The sequence below is a fragment of the Cervus canadensis genome, chromosome 31 (genome assembly GCF_019320065.1).
Source record: "Cervus canadensis isolate Bull #8, Minnesota chromosome 31, ASM1932006v1, whole genome shotgun sequence".
Classification (NCBI taxonomy): Eukaryota; Metazoa; Chordata; class Mammalia; order Artiodactyla; family Cervidae; genus Cervus; species Cervus canadensis.
Window position 1 is genome coordinate 32671443 of NC_057416.1, and position 20261 is coordinate 32691703.

At 37.9% G+C, this 20261-nt stretch overlaps 1 protein-coding gene across 1 annotated transcript in view; it reads left to right on the plus strand.

Annotated features, from left to right (window-relative positions):
* The first annotated feature begins 1725 nt into the window (after positions 1-1725).
* ADAM18 (ADAM metallopeptidase domain 18) overlaps positions 1726-20261 on the plus strand; it is a 107209-nt gene continuing 88673 nt past the window's right edge. Inside the window, exons 1-7 of the mRNA XM_043454327.1 lie at positions 1726-1925; positions 2476-2552; positions 8778-8833; positions 11929-12007; positions 12366-12442; positions 13962-14139; positions 16490-16555. Coding sequence (XP_043310262.1) covers positions 1781-1925; positions 2476-2552; positions 8778-8833; positions 11929-12007; positions 12366-12442; positions 13962-14139; positions 16490-16555 — 678 coding nt within the window. The 5' untranslated portion in view covers positions 1726-1780. The remainder of the gene's footprint in view (positions 1926-2475; positions 2553-8777; positions 8834-11928; positions 12008-12365; positions 12443-13961; positions 14140-16489; positions 16556-20261) is intronic.

Consider the following 20261-nt stretch of genomic DNA (forward strand, 5'->3'; position numbering starts at 1 on the left):
TACCCAGTCCAAGCTTTGGGAGATTAAGAGGATATTGAGTGTTGTAGGTCGGGACAGGCCCAGGGCCCTCAGACAGTCCCTGGCCTCCATTCTACCTTCAAGTAATTAAACTGAGTTCCTGGTCATAGGTAACTATTCTATCTCCAGGTGACACTTCCCTGGCCTCATGGAAAATTGAGTTCTAGAATATATCTTGTCCTTTGAAGGACCCAGACTTGCTGTCTCTCTTGACAGATGTGCTTCTGCACATTTCAAAGTGTTATTTGTGGTTTAGGGAAATGATCCTGGGCTAGACGTGGGGGGAGCTCATCACAAAGGCCAAGAGTTTCCTTTTCCAAATGAGCAGCTAGCTGATGACGGATACACAAGAGGTGGTCCATCCATACAATGGGATAATATTCACCCACAAAGAAGAAGGAAGCACTGATATGCGACAAGTGGATGAATCTTGAAACCATTATTCTATTCATGGTTTCTGTGAATACAGTCAGTCACAGAAACCATATATTATGCATTTCTATGGAACATACAGAACAGGAACATCTGGAAAGACCAAGAATAGTAATTATTAACTGCTTGTGGGGTGGGGGGTATGGGAAAGAGGGGAATGAAAAACTGGGGTGGGGGATGGTAACAATTAAGGGGTAGAGGCCTTGCTTTTGAGATGAGAGAGCAGAAACTGACTGTGGTAATGGTTGCACATATCTCTGAATATATTGAAAATCCTACAGTCATTCACCTGTGTGCTTTAAGTGGGTGAACTCTGTGGTAAAAACCATACACATCAGGATGATTCTATCATACCTTTCCCTCATCCCCTTTGCCACTACCTTATTTGGATCCATTATGATTCATGTCCTGCCTTATTTCAAACTAATTTCTCAGGATCAGTTTCCCAGGAGTACTGTTGCCTCGTAGGTCCAAGTTTTAGACCTGATCAGACTTTATTTTTGTAATTGCTGGTACAATACATCCTTTCTGTGGAGTGTCCTGGGATAAAGGAAGGTGAGGATGAGTGGTGGGCAGAAGGTGAGTTAGCTTTTGCGCCCGAGCAGTTTAAGATATTTGTCAGAAGATTGTGTGTTGTCTTCTGCCCTGGTGCCCTCTTTCCTCTCTGAGTTTGTCCTGCTGGCTGTCATCATTTCTACAGCTTCCTTTGTATGGTTCTAAACGGAGTTTTAACAAACCACTCTTAGATTCCATTTCAAAGTTTCCTTTTCCCTTTCCCCAGCAGAGTATAACCTAACATTGTATTTAAGAATAGGGACACAGTTGAAGAAAAATGCTTTCTATTGTCGTATCCAGGGTCAATTTCCATATTCTTGATTTTTCCGTGTTTGAAAAGACTTTTTTAAAAAGATTATGAGGTCGGCAGTAGCACGATTTAAGAAATTTTCTTGTAAAAAAAAAAAAAGTTAATATTGCTAGTTTCATCTTTCTTTCCCACCATAGCAAATAAAAGTTTGTTAGAAAACCGTCACATGGAGAATGGAAATTACCAGGAACTTCCCCAGAAGAGCGTGCGTGCTAATTCGCGTCAGTCGTGTCTGACTCTGCGACCCCATGGACCGGATGCTTCTTTGCCCCTTTACCCTTACTGAAGTGTTGGAAGGATATCCACATTGTCATCACAGACCCGCTGTGCGCAGGCGCAAGCTTTTGTCTGCGGTTCCTTCTTTCGGCCCTGAGCGCCCAGTCAACTCAGGATGCCCAAGGATGAGCCAGTGCAGCTGAGAGCTAATTCGAGGCCCTGGTCATCACCCCCAGGGCTCGGGGCAGCATGCTGTACTCCGGAGGGCTTCTGCCCGCGAGCCTCAGGGATACCCAACGGTCTCTCACCTGGCTCTGCTTCCTGCGCCCCCACCCAGCCATGTTCCTATTCCTCTCACTGCTTGCTGCGCTTGGAGGGCTGCTCGCCAGCCCGGGTAAGACTGCGGAGCCTCGACTTCCTTCTCCCTCTTCTGGGTACTGAGCAGAGCTGAGATCTTCCTGGGGAGCAATTTCTGTAGCTCTAGGATACCTGCCGCCCCTTTCTGGGATTCTCTGATGGTGCCTTCCTCCCACCCCCAGCCACTCCCGGACCAGGATAGGGGATGGAAGATGTTAGCCAAACATGCATTGTCTCAGCCGCTGAAGGTCTTTCTGGGTCACCCACTCTGTAGCCAGAGGACTTAACCACGTTCGGTAGTGCCCTGGCTTTATTCCTCAGAGACCCGAGGGAAAGGCTTCACCGTGGTTCTGGAAACCAACAGGATGGTCCTGCAGCATTGTCTGTTCTCTGTTCATTTGTTTATTTCCTAGCCATTTTCAGTGCGCCATTGAAAATCTGTTGAAATCTGGGGACCAAGAAGGAGGCTGGACACACGTAGATAAATTGACTTACAATTGTAGACCCCACCATGGACTCAAAGCTTAAGAATCCATGCTTGTCTTAGAGGACTGTTGCAAAAAAAAAATCCCACTTTCTTACTACAGATTCTGAGGGAATGTTCCTATATGTCACAGTTCCACAGAAGATAAGGTCAAATGAGAGTGAAGACTGGGAGAAGCAGGTAAATGGTCAACAATATTACTTTTAAAGATGGAATGAAGGAATAATTCAGGAGTGTGGGATGGACATGTATACACTGCCCTATTTAAAATGGATAAACAACAAGGACCTACACTATGTATGGCACAGGAAACTCTGCTCTGTATTTTGTGGCAGCCTGGATGGGAGGGGAGTTTGGGGGAGAATCAATACAGCTATATATATATGACTGAGTCCCTTTGCTGTTCATCGTGAAAATCTCACAACATTGTTAATTGGCTATGCTGCAATATCAAATAAAAAGTTAAAGAGTATCAGTTTTATAATTTAAAAGTTTAGGACTATTTTTATTTACCTTTGCATTGAATCAGATCATATTGATTTGTATTCACTTGCAAAGCCACATGTTTTTATTGCTAATTCCTGGGCCCTTCCCTTCATTTCTCAGGCTCTTCTGAAGCACTTGTTCACAGTTTTCAAGAAATATTAAATACTGTTGATGAATCATACTGGTAGAAATAAACAACATTAATTAAGTGTGACAATGGTTCAGACTGCAGTTTATGGAAAGAAAACATTATTAATGGCCACAGTTAAAGTGACAGAAAAAATGGTTTTGAGCAAGATTTAGACCTGCGAATCTGACCCAGACACATCAGACTTATTAGAAATAATGGCCAAAGAAAAGGAAAACTAAAAATATCACATTTGCCTGAAATTTGATAATATTTAAATAACTGAAGTAAACAATTTGAAGTTTAAAGTGGTAGATACCACATTTACTGACAATGAAAACATGTCAGTAAACATTAATTAGAAAAAGAATTTGAAAAGTGTGCACTGCTACTAAAAACTAATTAAATTGAAGACATTCCATCTTGAATATTTTCCTGATTAAAATACTTCAAATTGGCATAGTTATACTGTTTTAGATTGCAGACCAGAAACTAGAAATCATAATATAGGGGTTTAGATTTCCACGTGGTTAAGAAATCGGGTTAGTATATAGAAACCCTGAGAAAATGATTTCAGTTTGAAGGAATAATTTTTGAAATGAGTAAGTAAAAAAAAAAATATTAAGACTCCAATAACTCTGTTTTGACATACAGTATTGACATACAGTAGAACATGATTATGTTCTACTACTAAAAAATTATAGTAAAAACTAAAAGTATGAAATTGTACTTGAAAATCATAATAAAATAATTTCCTTTAGAGAAGTTTTTTTTTCATATACTATTCTCATTAATTCTCCCATTAACCTTTTGAGATATTTTATATATATTTTCATATATACATATATATATATATATATATATATATGAAAAAAGAGGATTACAGATATTAAGGTGGTCAGAGTTATCAGTTTTAGGACATGGAGTCACAACTTTAATTTATGAATTTTTTTCCATTAAGAGTAAACTAGCTACTGTTGAAAAAATATTTGCATATAAGCTTTCTTTTTTTTTCTGATTTGCTTGCATTTGTCTGTATATTGTCATTGCATGATCACTTTAAACTTCAAGTTGTTTACTTCCGTTATCTCAAAGTATAAAGCAATGATGCAGGATGTGAAATGTGCAGTGTCTGTCTACATGTTTTGAAATCTATGTATGTTTCATTACTGGTAATTGGTCTGTTCATATTTTCTATTTTTTCCTGGTTCAACCTTGGGATTTGTAACTTTCTAAGAATTTATCCATTTCATGTAGGTCGTCCATTTTCTTGACTTATAACTGTTAATAGTCTCTTATGATCTTCCCTGGTGGCTCAGGGGTAAAGAACCTGCCTGCCAATGCAGGAGACACGTGTTTGATCCCTGGGTCAGGAAGATCCTCTGGAGAAGGAGATGACAACCCACTCCAGTATTCTCGCCCAGGAAATCCCATGGACTGAGGAGCCAAAGAGATTGACATGACTTAGCGACTAAGCAACACTAATAGTCTCTTATGGTCATCTATATTTCTATGGTGTCAGTTATAACTTCTTTTTCATTTCTGATTTTATTAATTTATGCCCTCTATTTTTTTTATGAGTCTTACTACAGCCTTATAATATTGCTTGAAATCATGGAGTGTGATGTCTCTGGCTTTGCTTTTCTTTTTCAAGATTGTTATAGCTATTAATGTTCTGTTTTAGGATTGTTTTCTCTATTTCTGTGAAAAATGACATTGGAATTTTGATAAGGATGCATTGAATCTATAGATCACTTTGAGTGGTATGGAAAAGTATTATTCCCTTCAACTTGTAGACGTAGATTATCTATTTATCTGTGTCTTCTCTAATTTTATTCATGATTGGTTTTTAGTTTTCAGTGTGTATGTTTTTCACCTCCTTGGTTACATTTATCCTTAAATATTTTATTCTTTTGTTCTTATTGTAAATGGGGTTGGTTTCCTCTTCTTCTTTCTAATAGTTCATTGTTAAGTGTATATAAACAACACTGATTTTTGTATTCTGGCCTTGTGTCTTAAGACTTTTCCGGATTCATGTATTAATTCTGACAGGTTTTTGGCATCGTCTTTAAGGTTTTCCGTACATGTGATCATGTCATCTGCAAAGACAATGTTACTTCTTTCACCCCTTTTGTTTTCTCTGCTTAAGGGAAGCTATCCCGTAACTAGGTGATTTCCTAGCCAGTTCCTCCAGTGCATCTGTATAAGGTGGGGCAATATGCGTGGACAAATTCCATTGAGGGAGAAGCTGGAGAGTTACTTTTATAATGATCATTGGTGTGAATCAGAGCAAGAAAGCACGGGGAATGCCCTCACATCTGTTCAAGTTCCCAGATGATGACTAATTATGTACCCAGTCAGCTGCCAAGTATAAGCTATTTAGAAGCTCAGCCCCCAGGCAGCAGCCTGGGAAGTATGCACTCAAACCCTTTCCACGGAGAAGTTGGGGCTTTTATGTTTTTTCCTGTCCCATCTGTCTTGAGACCAGGAAGATAGTCCTGGGATGTGCTTGCATTTCTGTATAAACATTTTCTCTTAAGAAGACTCTGGGAACCTATAAATGCGGACCCTGTCAGATTTCAGAGTTGGGTGATATGGGATCCAAACCTTCAGGTGGCAGCCTTAAAAGTTGAGGTTGCATCACCAACATTTTCTAAGTAGAAATGGAATATAGACTTTAAAAATTGTGACTCGCTATATTATACATCCATAGCATATAATATTATACATTAGTATGTGTGTGTGTGTGAGTCACTCAGTCATGTCTGAGTCTTTGCAACTCCATGGACTAGCCCACCTGTAGGCTCCTCTGTCCATGGGATTCTCCAGGCAAGAATATTGGAGTGGGTTGCCATTTCCTTCTTGAGGTGATCTTCCCAACCCAGGGATCAAACCCAGGTCTCCTGCATTGCAGGTGGATTCTTTACTGCTGAGCCACCAGGGACATCAGTATACTTCAATTAAAAAAAAAAAAATTGAGATTCTCATTGTATAGAGAAGCTCCTATTAGGAAGAAACTGGAGACTTGGTTTTCTTGTTGAATTGAGCAAAAAGTGGGGGAGGGTAGTCAGGGGAAGTGCCCACCAGCCCTTTCAGGCTGGTATCCCTAATAGCAGTATCCTGGAAGTATCTCTGATAGCAGTATCCTGGCAGTATCCCTAATAGCATACATGTGTAGTCTGATTCAAAGCTGGACCTTCAAGCTGCAACTGAGAATGTGAGTAGTCAAGCCCCTTCCAGGAAGAAAGTGAGAGCTGGGTGCTTTGGCCTTCCCCATCTATAATGCACCTGGGAATAACCATGAGACGTGCTCATGGACACATGAAAATCTGCTTCTTTGTTTAATGGGAGACTCATGGACGCCAAGTCCCAGTGGCTGTCTGAACTAGGCTACTTGGAAGCCAGTCCCTTGGGTGGCAGCCTTAAAAGGTGTGCTGCTGAGTGGATCTAGAGATTGTCATACTGAGAGAAGTAAGTCAGACAGAGAAGAAATATCGCATGACACCCCTTATATGGGGAATCTAAAAAGAAATGATGCCAATGAACTTACAAAACAGAAAGAGATTCACAGATAAGGGGAAGGGATAGTTAGGGAGTTTGGGATGGATATGTACACTCTGCTATATTTAAAATGGATAACAAACAAGGACCTACTGTATAGCATATGGAACTCTGCTTAATGTTCTGTGGCAACCTGGATGGCTGGTGAGTTTGGGGGAGAATGGATACATATATATATAAGGCTGACTTCCTTTGATGTACACCTGAAACTATCACAACATAGTTAATCAGCTATGCCTGCTTTGTTGTTCGTTGTGTCTGACTCTTTGCAACCCCATGGGTTGTAGCCTGCCAGGCTCCTCTGTCCATTGGATTTCCCAGGCAAGAATCCTGGAGTTGATTGCCATTGCCTTTTCTAGGGGATCTTCCTGACCCATGGATCAAACCTGGGTCTCCTGCACTGCAGGCAGATTCTTTGCCATCTGAACCACCAGGGAAGCCCTAATTGGCTATACTCCAATATAAAATAAAAAGTTAAAAAAAAAAAAAAGAAAAGTTGTGCTGCTGGATGCCTGGTCCAAACCTTTTGGTGCTGAGGGAGATACTGAGAATTGGGGCTTCTCCCCTGATTAGAAGTTATTTTGCCAGGGCTGGGTTTTATGGTGTGTGTGTGTTTCCACCTTTCCTGCCCTTTTGCGTGGTGGATATTTTCTCAGTCACTCAGTATTGAGGAGCCACTCTGCTACTTTCTGGATTTCTCTCAGAGGCAATTGACCCATGCAAAGCTTATATTTGATATATCTGTGGGAGGAAGATAAGACCAGAGCCTCTTACCCTGTCATCACGCTTATTTCATGTTCCTGGGTATATTTATTTTTGATTGGATTAACCCTGCTAATTTTATTTGGTTGATTGCTTAACTTTGTGATTTTCCTTTAAAATGTATTATACTTTGTTTCGGCAGGCAGTTAGGTTACCTATGAACCAGATTGAAAATGTCATGCTTGTAGTGTCTTTTGTGGGGCTTTCTTGGTGGCTCAGTGGTAAAGAATCTGCTTGCAATGCAGGAGACTCGGGTTTGATACCTGGGTCGGGAAGATACCCTCCAGAAGGAAATGACAAACTGTTCTAGTATTCTTGCTTGGGAAACCCCGTGGACAGAGAAGCCTGGACAGTCTATGGGGTCGCAAAGAATCAGACATGACTGAGTGACTAAACCACAGTGTCTTTAGAATGAATGTCTAGAGTAACCCTGACTCTAGTTTCTAGGTTTCTAGGTTAGTTTCTCCTTAACACTAAAATGTGACCCTTCTGTGATCTTTACTGAATGGCATGAGTGTGTTCAGTGACATTTTTCTCCTCTGGTTGATCAGACCTTGAATATCTCCCAGTACTATGTGAGCTGTGGGTTTTATTCCTCAGCTCCCCAGTTGTTCTTTGCCCATGGTGTTGGACAGACCCTAAATTCACAAAGTGGTTCCTACCGTCTAGTGTTCAGACCATTGAAGAAGCTCCACCTCTGAGTATAGGAAAAACCTGTGACTTCCTTCCAACCAATAGGATATGGCCCAGTAGATGGAGGTACCTCTGAGAGTCATATTTTGTTAAAGGACAAAGGTTGGATTTCATGCCTGTATCGTTCTTTTATATAAAACATGTTTCGCTAGACACTCTCTCACCCTCCGGATGATGCTTTAAAAGCAACCTGCCGTACTGTGTGCTATGTACATCTCCTGCTCCTGGACCCCTTCCCATCAAGGTGGTGAGGACCATTACGGCTTAGTCCCTGTAGTCTCACAGCTTGTATTGCTGGAGCCCCAGCATTCTTCCCTGGCTTCCTTCTCTCAGGTCTGTCTTTAGCTTATATGTGAAGCATTGCAAAGCGGCTCTAGTGTTTGAGAATGTGTATTTATGTATTTATAAACATGTTATTGTTTCATTGTATTTTGTGTAGCATGTAAGCCTACAGTCATGCCTCATTCATTCTGGCTAAGGATGAATATGTTTTTTATAAGCATAAAGAGTAAAATCTAGTATTAATACATAGTAAAGTTATATTTATTCAAAATATAGCTTTCATCTCTTCCTTTCAAAAGCCATTCCCTACATTTATCACCCTCATCCTGAATTTATTAAAAAATTTAAAATTCTTGCTAGTTAGAACAATAAATTCTGAAGGATATATGCTTTTTAAAAATGGATTGCGTGAGTCTTTTTTGACTTTAGTGAAAATACTCTTTTATTTTATGTATTTCTGATTTACTTAATTATCTTTATTTGCTTTATTTTAGGTGACTTATATCATTACCATTGATAAAAAACCATACACTCTGCATCTCAGAAAACAGTAAGAAATGATTTTGCCTTAAAGCTTAGAATTTGCTTTAAAAAAATGTTTTTATATGCTATTTAAATTTAAGCATGTGGCAAAATGTAGGCTGTTTAATTAGTTTTTCAGTTTTGGATTCATTAGTTCCTGAATATTAAGTCTACGAGATCTCTGAATTTTTATTTTCCAGCTTGTTATTTTCAAATAAAGCTATGCATAAATAAGTAAGCATTTAAATCCATGAACTCAAGAATGGCAAGTTATGTATCAAGTATATCCAATATGCAATTATATATATATATATATCATGTGGTTATAGGCAGAAAATTAAACTAGTGGCATACTTTGTGTTGAGGTTTTAATTATATATGTATTTATTTTAATAACTTTATTTGGTAAATTATGTATATATACATATAATCATAAAACTCTCAAGTGCATAATTATGTAAGTTTAATATAGTATCACAATTTTCAACCATAAATCAGTTTTAAAACATTTCATTCTCCACATGAGACCCGTCATACCATTTCACATTTAATCCCTGTTATCAGCCATTACTCTGGAAAACAAGCAATCTACTTTCTGTCTCAATCTGTGTTTTTCAACATTTTATATACTCAAATAGCATCTTCTGTGCCTACATCTTTGAAAATACGTATTTTTAACAACTGCATTTTGTCTGCCTGCATTTTTGTGGTTGAGTAAGGCTGGCAGAAAGTGAAGAGGAACTAAAAAGCCTTTTGATGAAAGTGAAAGAAGAGAGTGAAAAAGTTGGCTTAAAGCTCAGCATTCAGAAAACTAAGATCATGGCACCTGGTCCCATCACTTCATGGAAAATAGGTGGGGAAACAGTGGAAACAGTGTCAGACTTTATTTTTTGGGGCTCCAAAATCACTGCAGATGGTGATTGCAGCCATGAAATTAAAAGACGCTTACTCCTTGGAAGGAAAATTATGACCAACCTAGATAGCATATTTAAAAGCAGAGACATTACTTTGCCAACAAAGGTCCGTCTGGTCAAGGTTATGGTTGTTCCAGTGGTCATGTATGGATGTGAGAGTTGGACTGTGAAGAAAGCTGATCGCGAAGAATTGATGCTTTTGAACTGTGGTGTTGGAGAAGACTCTTGAGAGTCCCTTGGACTGCAAGGAGACCCAACCAGTCCATCCTAAAGGAGATCAGTCCTGGGTGTTCATTGGAAGGACTGATGTTGAAGCTGAAACTCCAATACTTTGGCCACCTCATGCGAAGAGTTGACTCATTGGAAAAGACCCTGATGCTGGGAGGGATTGGGGACAGGAGGAGAAGGGGACGACAGAGGATGAGATGGCTGGGTGGCATCACCGACTTGATGGACATGAGTTTCAGTAAACTCCGGGAGTTGGTGATGGACAGGGAGGCCTGGTGTGCTATGATTCATGGGGTCACAAAGAATCAGACACGACTGAGCGACTGAACTGAACAGAAGGCTGGAGAAAATTTTCCTTACTTAATTCATGACTATTCTCATCTAACTCATGATCATAAACTCATGTTGGTCTTTAGGGTCACTACAATTCCATTAAAAAATATTCTTTGGTAAGAACATCAATGATCCTCATGTTTCTAAATGCCAGTTACTTTTTATTCTTCATTTTTCTTGATCAGTCAGTGGCATTTTGTATAGCTGAGCAGCGTCTCCTCCTTAAAACAGTTTCTTCATTTGGCTCCCAGGACACAGCAAGTCTCTTGGTTTGTCTCTTATCATTGACTCAGTCTTTCCCAGATTTTGTTTTGTTTGTTTTCTGATTCCACCTCATCTCTCTCATCTTAGAAATACTCCATGGTGCTATTCTTAAACCCCCCTTTTTTTCCTAGCTATACTCAATCACCTGGTTCTTTCATCTGCTCCTGTGGGTGTATTGATTACTCCCAAACTTATATCTCTACTTTATTTCTCTTCAGTGAATGCTACATTCATGTATTTGACTCCTTATTTGATAACCAAGAGTTTGCTGTAATTCTCAAATATACTTCTGATCATTTTTCAAAATTTTTCTTTTCCTCAGTTATTTTAGTAAGTGTTATGTCTACTCTTTCAGTTTCTCAGAACAAAAATGTTAGTCACTCTTGACGTCTTATGTTTTTCTTTTGTTTTCCCCCACATTCAATGAATTACTAAATCCCATGTGATCGACCTTCAAAATGCATTCAACAGAAATCAAACCAATATTTTTAAGTAATCATCAATCAATTAAAAATAAATAATTATTTTTAAAAAATGCATTCAGCAATTGGATCTCACCACTGCTACAATCCTAGTTCAAGCTACCGTCATGTCTTTACTGGATAATAACCTACCATCCAGCTATTGTAGCCTAGCTGATCTCTTTGTTTGTGCTTATCTGCCCTACAGAAGGTTCTCAACATGACATTCAGTCTGATTCTATTAAAATGTTTCTCCCTGCTCCCTTCCTGCTCAGAATCTCCCACTGGTGGCTTCTCATCTCTGGGACACCACCTCTTACTGTTGTCTCTTGTCTTCTCTCCACACTTCACCACAGGCACTTTGCCCTCTACATGGTCTTTGTAGACACAAAACCTATCTCTGCCTCAGGATATTTGCATTTCCTGTTAGATCTGTGCAGATCCAAGTGGCTTGCTTTTCAGGTCTTCAGTAATCAAATCATTTAGCCTTTCCTTGCCATCCTGTCTACATTTGCAACCAACCTTCAGGCCTTATTTATTATCACCTAACATCCTAGCAGTATGTGTCTCTCACTGTGAGGAAGACCGTGGTTTTGTCTTTTCTATATTGCTGTACCCCAGTGCCTTGAGTTGGATCTATCAGATTGTTGGCACTCAGCAAATATTGTTGAATGAAGACATTTGTATGCACACACACAAATATCTAATATGGAGGATTCAAAGTCTATTCCGGTGTTAAGAAAGCCTAAACTCTCTGAGATGCCAGATCAGTGAATTTACACTGTGATAGCATGCTAAAATTACTCTAATTAAATAATACTTTTATATGAATCCTAAATATTTTACTCTTCTTTTTATTACTTTAACATTTATGTTCATAGTAAATTCATGACTCAACCACTTTTAGTTTTTGTTTCCCTTAGCTCATTTGTATCCCAGAACTTTTTGGTTTATACATATAATGAAACTGGATCCTTGCATTCTGAGTCTTCATATTTTAAGGTAAGACCCAGATGTCTTAGACATTCATTACCACACATTTCTTTATTGAAGTGGGCTTATTGTTACCATTGGGATATGCTTGTTCCATGTTGGTGGTTTCATACAAATATTTTATTCCATATTCCATGTATGATAGGGATGAAATCCAGATCCAGAGAACACGTCTGGGCACCTTGTTGGTATAAAATAAAGAAATGTGTCAAATACTTATTTTCCTTGAAAATCACTTTTAATAAATCTTTGTGATACACAAACTTATTAGTTTTAACTGTTTTAATGTTTTGAATATTTATAACTTTTGCCAATACATTTTATGCATAAATAATTTATTTATTGGCCTCACTGTACTGTTTTTCAGATGCAGTGTCATTATCAAGGGTACATTGCAGATTTCCCAAATTCAGTAGTGACACTCAGCATCTGTTCTGGACTCAGGTAACAGAATCTTGGGGCTTCCCCATGACTCAGTGGGTAAAGAATCTGCCTGCAATGCAGGAGACACAGGAGAGGTGGGTTCGATCCCTGGGTCTGGAAGATCCCCTGGAAGAGGGCATGGCAACCCACTCCAGTATTCTTGCCTGAAAAAAATCCCATGGACAGAGGAGTCTGGCAGGCTACAGCCCATCCCTGGTGGCTCAAACAGTAAAGAATCTGCCTGCAGTGCAGCAGACCCACGTTCAGTCCCTGGGTTGGGAAGGTTCCCTGGGGAAGGGAATGGAAACCCACTCTAGTAGTGTTGCCTGGAGAGTTCCATGGACAAAGGAGTCTGGTGAGCTGCAATCCATGGGGTCACAAAGAGTCGGACATGGCTGAGCAAGGAACACACAACAGAATCTTTGAGGCTATTTACACATGAAAAGTTAGGATATACTTTAAAATAAAACAGTGCAAAACACAAAAAATTTGTGCAAAAAAAATAATTTGTGCAAAACACAAATCTGGGATATTTAAGGAGAATTCCAATTGGAATGTTTTCTTCATGATGGCCTTACTTTTTAATATTAATAAATGGGCCTTTGCAGTAACCATTGAAGTGAAATCACTCAAGGGAATCCTAACTGAAGATATGTTAAAGATATTGAAGAGAAAGAGACATACGCAGTTAAAAAAAAATTCAAACACACTCATCCCCACCCCCCCAAATCCTTTAGAACATCTCCCTGGATGTTATTATTGTATTTTGTATCAGCTGTTTGGAATAGTTATGGAAAATGATATCAAATGGTTACTTAACTAAGCACAAGTTGTATATTCTCAGTGTACGTGTGCTTTGTATCAGATGTAAGATGACTAGCTGAGACGGTACCTCAGAGGTAAAAGGGCAGGGGTGATGATTTTCATCACTGAAGTGGCAGGAAGAAGGTAATGAGTTTATCAGATGAAGATCCAGGCCCAGAGCAGAGTGAAAAGACTCTTCCCACCTTCCCTTTGCTTTTCATCACCTGATGTCCAGAATTTGTTGACTCAGAAACTTGACTTTTTCTGAATGTAGTTTTCCTACATGTCAGCCTTTTTAGACCTCCACTCTATGTATCCACTGTTCCTTATTTTAACCTCTGTAAGAACAGGAACTTTTTATTCTTGGAATTCTTAACAAATTCCTTGGTTTCCAGCAAGTCAGTTCAGTTCAGTTGCTCGGTCATGTCTGACGCTTTGCAACCCCATGGGTGGCCTTAATACACCTTGAATGAATGTGACTGCTATACAGAAAAAAACGAAATAGTTCTCAGTATATTTAGTTCTTTAATACGTGAGAAAAACAGAGGCAGATGTGGTTACTCAATTACTAGTGATAGCTGAAAAAAAAGTAGGAAAAGAGAGTGACATTAAAACATGTTCCTCACTATGGTTGCTCATTTCTTATGGCATTTTGAATTATAAATCTGATGGAATCATTTGCAGGATGATGGGATTATTTGCAGGATTTTTATGTCGTTGTTTTCTAAATATTCAGGGGATTCCTTCAGTTTGAAAATATCAGCTATGGCATTGAGCCTTTGGAATCTTCAGCAAGATTTGAGCACATAATTTATCAAGTGAAAAATGACCATCCAGATAAACCAATGTTCGCAGAAAATTACAGTAATATTTGGCAGAAAGATCAGTCCTATACAATCCATTTAAGCTCACAGGTAACTGAGACAATTCTGATGTCATGACTATAAAATTACTTCTGTAGAACTGTGTTAATCAGGAAAAGGAAGTACTTAGCTGCTGAGTAGCAATATAACAATTGGTATCTTTTTTCTACATGGGTAAATAAAACATCCATATTCTATCTAAAATACGTGGAAATATGCAACAATGTATTTCAAGCTTATTGTTTTATGTTGTCTTATGTAATATTTCTTGTTTTTCATTTTTATTCAAGCAAAAGTGCTTAGTATTGAATAAAATTAGGAATATAGAAACACTAGTTAGCACTGCCCTGGTAAAATTGATTTTAATATTTTGATATATAGGTTTACATACTACTGGGACATGTCTTTCTAAAATACTATATCATTTGTATATTATTAAACTTTTAATTTGTAGGCTGAATATAGAATTCTTAGTTGACAAGTGTTTTTCTTTCATTACTTTGGACATTTCAGTTCACTATCTTTTGATCTCTGATGAAAAATCAGATGTTAGTCATCTTATTGAGGATTCCTTGTGCACAATGTGTCCTTCTTTGTTGATTCTTTCAAGAGTCTCTGTCTTTGTCTTAAGACAGTTTTCTTATGATGTGTCTTTCATTGGATCCCTTTGAGTTTATCCTACTTGGGGTTCATTTAGCTTCTTGGATGCTTAAATTGATTTTTTCATGAGATTTAGTAACTTTTTGGCCATTAGTTCTTTGAAGATTCTTTTTGCCCTTTTATCTATCTCCTCCCTATTACCTCCATTATATACATGTTGGTGTGCTTGAAAATGCCCCACAGGAAAAGAGCAGGCTCTGTTCATTTTTTTTCCATTCTGATTTCTTTCTCTTCCTCAGACTGTATAATCTCAATTGACTTTAAAAAGGTACAAGAAGGGAAATTTTCATGGTAACAAAATAGTTTTGTATCTTGATTGGAGTTGTGGTTATATAAACATACACATGACAAAATGATGTAGAGATATACACAAACACATTGTACCAGGTGAATACCCTAGTTTTGAAAATGTACTGTAATTTTGTAAGATGTAACCACTGGGAAGAATTACAAGAGGTCTGTGACCTATTTTGGCAATATTCTAAAAAACTGAACAAAAAATTTTAAAGAGAATAAAAGTAACCCATTAAAATGAATGGATTTTGAAGTTCAGTTACTGAAGATGACATGTGACATTATGATGAATGGTACTATAAGTTCACTTTAAAACACAGGTATTAAAGATACAGTTTTATTATTTTGAAAATAAGAATATAAATTTGAAAAGTCAAATGGGGAAAAAATGCTGTTATTAAAATATGAAATCTGCTGTGTAGAAACATACTGAAAATTGGTTATGGTGTGTACACAATTTGTAATTATATTCAACCAGGCTACAATTCAGAAGCCATGGCTGTCAACAGTGACTTACATTTTTATACAGGTCCAGTAAGAGCAACCAAAATACAAAATATTTTTGAAGTTAATTTTGAACACCAAGAAAAGAAATCAGCATCTCGGTATATACACATTTAAGATGCGTGCATAGTTTACTTCCCTGTGAAAATATAAACCTAGGCTCTACCCGTTGAATCCAGTTTCTTTGCTTGTTTATTTATAGTAAGCTATGCTATTTTGCGGGGCTTTCCTGTTGACTCAGTGGTGAAGAATTCACCTGCCAATGCAGGAGACACGAGTTCGATCCCTGGGTCAGGGAGATCTCCTCGAGAAGGAAACAGCAACCCACTCCAGGATTCTTGCCTGGAGAATTCAATGGACAGAGAAGACTGGTGGGCTGTAGTCCACGGAGTCACAGAGTCAGACATTGACTAAAAGCAACAACAAAAAGCTGTTTTATGACAGACGCCATCTTTGTTCCCTCCTTACATTTAGATTTAGCTACCAGAGCACTTGGGTCAAGGAAGAAATTGTAGGTCCTTTAAAATATCCATGTGTGAAATGGTATTTCAGCATGTTAGATATACAGCTCTTGTAAAAATTGCCGTTGGAGTACTAAATGATGATGTAATAAATTGATGATTTATAGCTGACTAACTTGACACAATCAAGGATTATTACATTGTATCAAATGGGACACAGAGCTATGGAGTTATTCACTTTCTCTTATTCAGTATTAATAGTGAATACCTAGACTTCTACCTTACTCTAGCAGGCTCACTGGGATTCCTTTAAACTTGGAATTTGTTTTCAAGTTAATTTTCTGATTTGCAATTCATTTTTATAGTTAAGACCTCATGAGGATTATATATATATATATATAAAACTTTTGTCTCCTTTACATGTCACTGTCTGTGTTTAACAAATTCAAAGCATATCAACATTTGCTAAATTCTCTTTTCAGGAAAAAACTTTTTCAGAACTATTGCCCCAATATCTAGAAATGCACATTATAGTGGAAAAAGATTTGGTAAGTCAAACTTTCCCCTCCTTCCTTTGCTCTCTCTGTTCTTTCCCATTTTTTTTTTCCTTTCTTAAAGCTTAATATTTTATTGCTGTCACTTAGAGAACATCAGCCAAAATGTTTAATCATTTCTGAGTATTAAATTTATGAAATCAATTTATGGAAATTTTTTATATGGTTCACTCTCTTATAGATTTCAAAATTAATATTTCTAACGATCATGGAAAGGTAGCTACACTTTTTTTGCTAAATGTTTATAGAAAAATTAAAACATGGAACTGCCAATTTGGAGCAATTTATCTTTCAGAGTCCAGACATTTTTTTATTTTATTTTTAATTAATTCATTTTTTATTGAAGTATAATTGATTTACAATGTTGTGCCAATATCCGCTATACAGCAAAGTGAATCAGTTATATACATGTAAACATTCCTTTTTAGTATTCTTTTCCATTATGGTTTAACACAGGACATTAAATACAGTTCCCTGTGCTATAAAGTGGGACCTTGTGGTTTATCTCCCTTCTCTCTTTAAACATTATGAAAAACTTCCTTAAAGACATAATGTAATTTTCTGATTATTTCCAAGTAAAAAGATTTAATTTTAGGTGCTCCTTGGATGTGGTTAGGAGGCCTCCCCCATGGCTCAGTGATAAAGAATCTGCCTGCAATACAGGAGACGTGGATTGGATCCCTGAGTCAGGAAGATCCCCTGGAGAAGGAAATGGCAGCCCACTCCAATAATCTTGGCTGGAAAATCCCATGGACAGAGGAGCCTGGAGGACTACAGACCATAGGGCCACAGAAGAGTCAGACAGGACTGAGTGACTAAACAACAAACAACAAGAAATGGATATAATCGGGATCCCAAGCTAGCCTAGGATGCACAATACCGTCTACCCACCCTCTCATCCGCAGATCAGGCCAGGATCTCTGCCCACACTTCTTAACTGCCTTGCCCGCTCCTTAACCTGCTGTACCCTCTCCGGTCACAGTGTTTTCTTTGAACTGTGATAGACATTTGCCATCTGACCAACTGACTTAATATTTTTTTCCAATTTTTTGAGGAATAATTGATAAATATGATTGTATATGGCTAAAGTGTACAATGTGAAGATTTGATGACCAGGTACATTGCAGATTGTTTACCAAGATAATTAACACATTGACTGCCTCACGGCATTAACACTTTGTTACGTGTGTGTGTGTGTGGTTAGAACACTTAAGAGAACTCATTAACTTTCAAGTGTACAATACCATATCATTATTCCTCTGGCAAGTCCATTACTTCCTCTGGCAACCAAAATTCTATTCTTTGTTTCTATGAAATTGGACTTTTTTTTTTTTTAGATTCTACATGTTAGTGATACCGTGACACAACATGGTTTTTGTCCTTCTTGGGTTGGCTTATTTCACTTAGCACAATGCCCTCCAGATTCATCATGTTGTTGCAAACGAGAGAATTTCCTCCTTTTTGTCACTGAATACTATGCCATTGTACATGTACTGTACTAAGTCGCTTTAGTTGTGTTTGACTCTTTAGCAACCTTATGGATTGTAGCCCACCAGGCTCCTCTGTCCATAGGCTCCTCCAGGCAAGAACGCTGGAGTGGATTACCAGGCCTTCCTCCCATTGTACATATATACCACTTTTTTCTGTTCTTTCATCTGTTGATGGACACTTAAAGTTGTTTTCATATCTAGGCTATGGTGAATAATGTTTCAAACATGGGCATACAGGTATTTCTATGAGATACTGATTTCACTTTCTTAGGCTCTCTACTAAGAAGGGGGATTGTCATTCATATGGTAGTTCCTTTTTTAACTTTTGAAGGAACTGTTATATTGTTTTCCATAATGGTGCACCAATTTACAATCCCAGTGTACAAGGGTTTTCTTTTCTCAACATGCTCACCAGCATTTGTCAGTTCAAATCATCTCTCAGTCGTGTCCGACTCTTTGCGACCCCATGGACTGCAGCGTGCCGGGCTTACCTGTCCATCACCAACTCCCAGAGCTTGCTCAAACTCATGTCCATTGAGTTGGTGATGCCATCCAACCATCTCATCCTCTGTCATCCCCTATCTCCTCCTGCCTTCAATCTTTCCCAGCATCAGGGTCTTTGCCAATAAGTCAGTTCATCACATCAAGTAGCAAAAATGTTGGTGCTTCAGCTTCAGTATCAGTCCTTCCAATGCATATTCAGGACTGATTTCCTTTAGGATTGACTGGTTGGATCGCCTTGCAGTCCAAGGGACTCTCAAGAGTCTTCTCTAATACCACAGTTCAAAAGCATCAATTCTTCAGTGTTTAGCGTTCTTTATAGTCCAGCTCTCACATCCATATATGACTACTGGAAAAACCATAGCTTTGATTAGACAGACCTTTGTTGGCAAAGTAATGTCAGCTTTTTAATATGCAAACTAGGTTGGTCATAGCTTTTCTTCCAAGGAGCAAGCGTCTTTTAATTTCAGGGCTGCAGTCACCATCTGCAATGATTTTGGAAAGAAAATAAAGTCTGTCACTGTTTCAATTGTTCCCCTGTCTATTTGCCATGAAGTGATGGGACTGGGTGCCATGATTTTAGTTTTTTGAATGTTGAGTTTTAAGCCAACTTTTTCACTCTCCTCTTTCACTTTCATCAAGAGGCTATTTAGTTCCTCTTCGCTTTCTGCCATAAGGGTGGTATCATCTGCATATCTGAGTTTATTGGTATTTCTCCCAGAAATCTTGATTCCAGCTTGTGCTTCATCCAGCCCGCATTTCACATGATGTACTCTGCGTTTAAGTTAAATAAGCAGGGTGACAATATACAGTCTTGACGTACTCCTTTCCCGATTTGGAAACAGTCTGTTGTTCCATGTTTGGTTCTAATTGTTGCTTCTTGACCTGCAGACAGATTTCTTAGGCATATGTAAGCTCTTGTTTTTTTCTTTTGTTTTGTTCTGTTTTCTTGATGATAGCCATCTGACCAGTGTGAGGTGAAATCTCACTGTGGATTTTGTTTTCATTTCCCTGATGGTTAGTAATGTTGAATACCTTTTCTGTACCTGTTGGTCACTTGCATGTCTTTTTTGGGGAAAATATCCATTTGGTAAACATAGTGTCTTTTAAATATCTAGATAAGAGTGAAAATGTTATTTCATTGAGTTAGTGTAAATTACTTTTAGAGGATATTGATAATTTTCAAAAGTGACTGTAGCTGTTTGCTCTTCCATCTTCTAACAAGTGATTGGTATTGATAGTCTTTTTCAACTTTAAATGGAGTATAATCTCTGAAAATATTGAATAACCATGGTATACACCTGAAGCTGATATAATACTGTGAATTGACTATAGTTTTTAAAAATATATATATCAGTTTCAAAGAAAAAATGTTTTCTTTCTTTTCACCTTTACCCTATTTCATTTTGTTCTTTATCAAACATTTTTGAATCATTCATGCCACATAATTTTCACTTTACATCATTAAGATTTCTGTCTTCCTAAAGATTTATTTGAGCATGTTGATTATTTTTAATATTTGTTTACTCTTATTTAATTGCTAAGCATGCAATGGGAAATACTGTGACTGATTTCTTCTGTTTTAGAAAATATCTACTTCAAGAAATCCCTTTATAATACAGACAGATCTGTGAAGTTATTTTAGTACCTCTCGATGATTTCAATTGTTTTTGCTGGACAGTATCTTTATTTTTTCTTCCCATTTATTT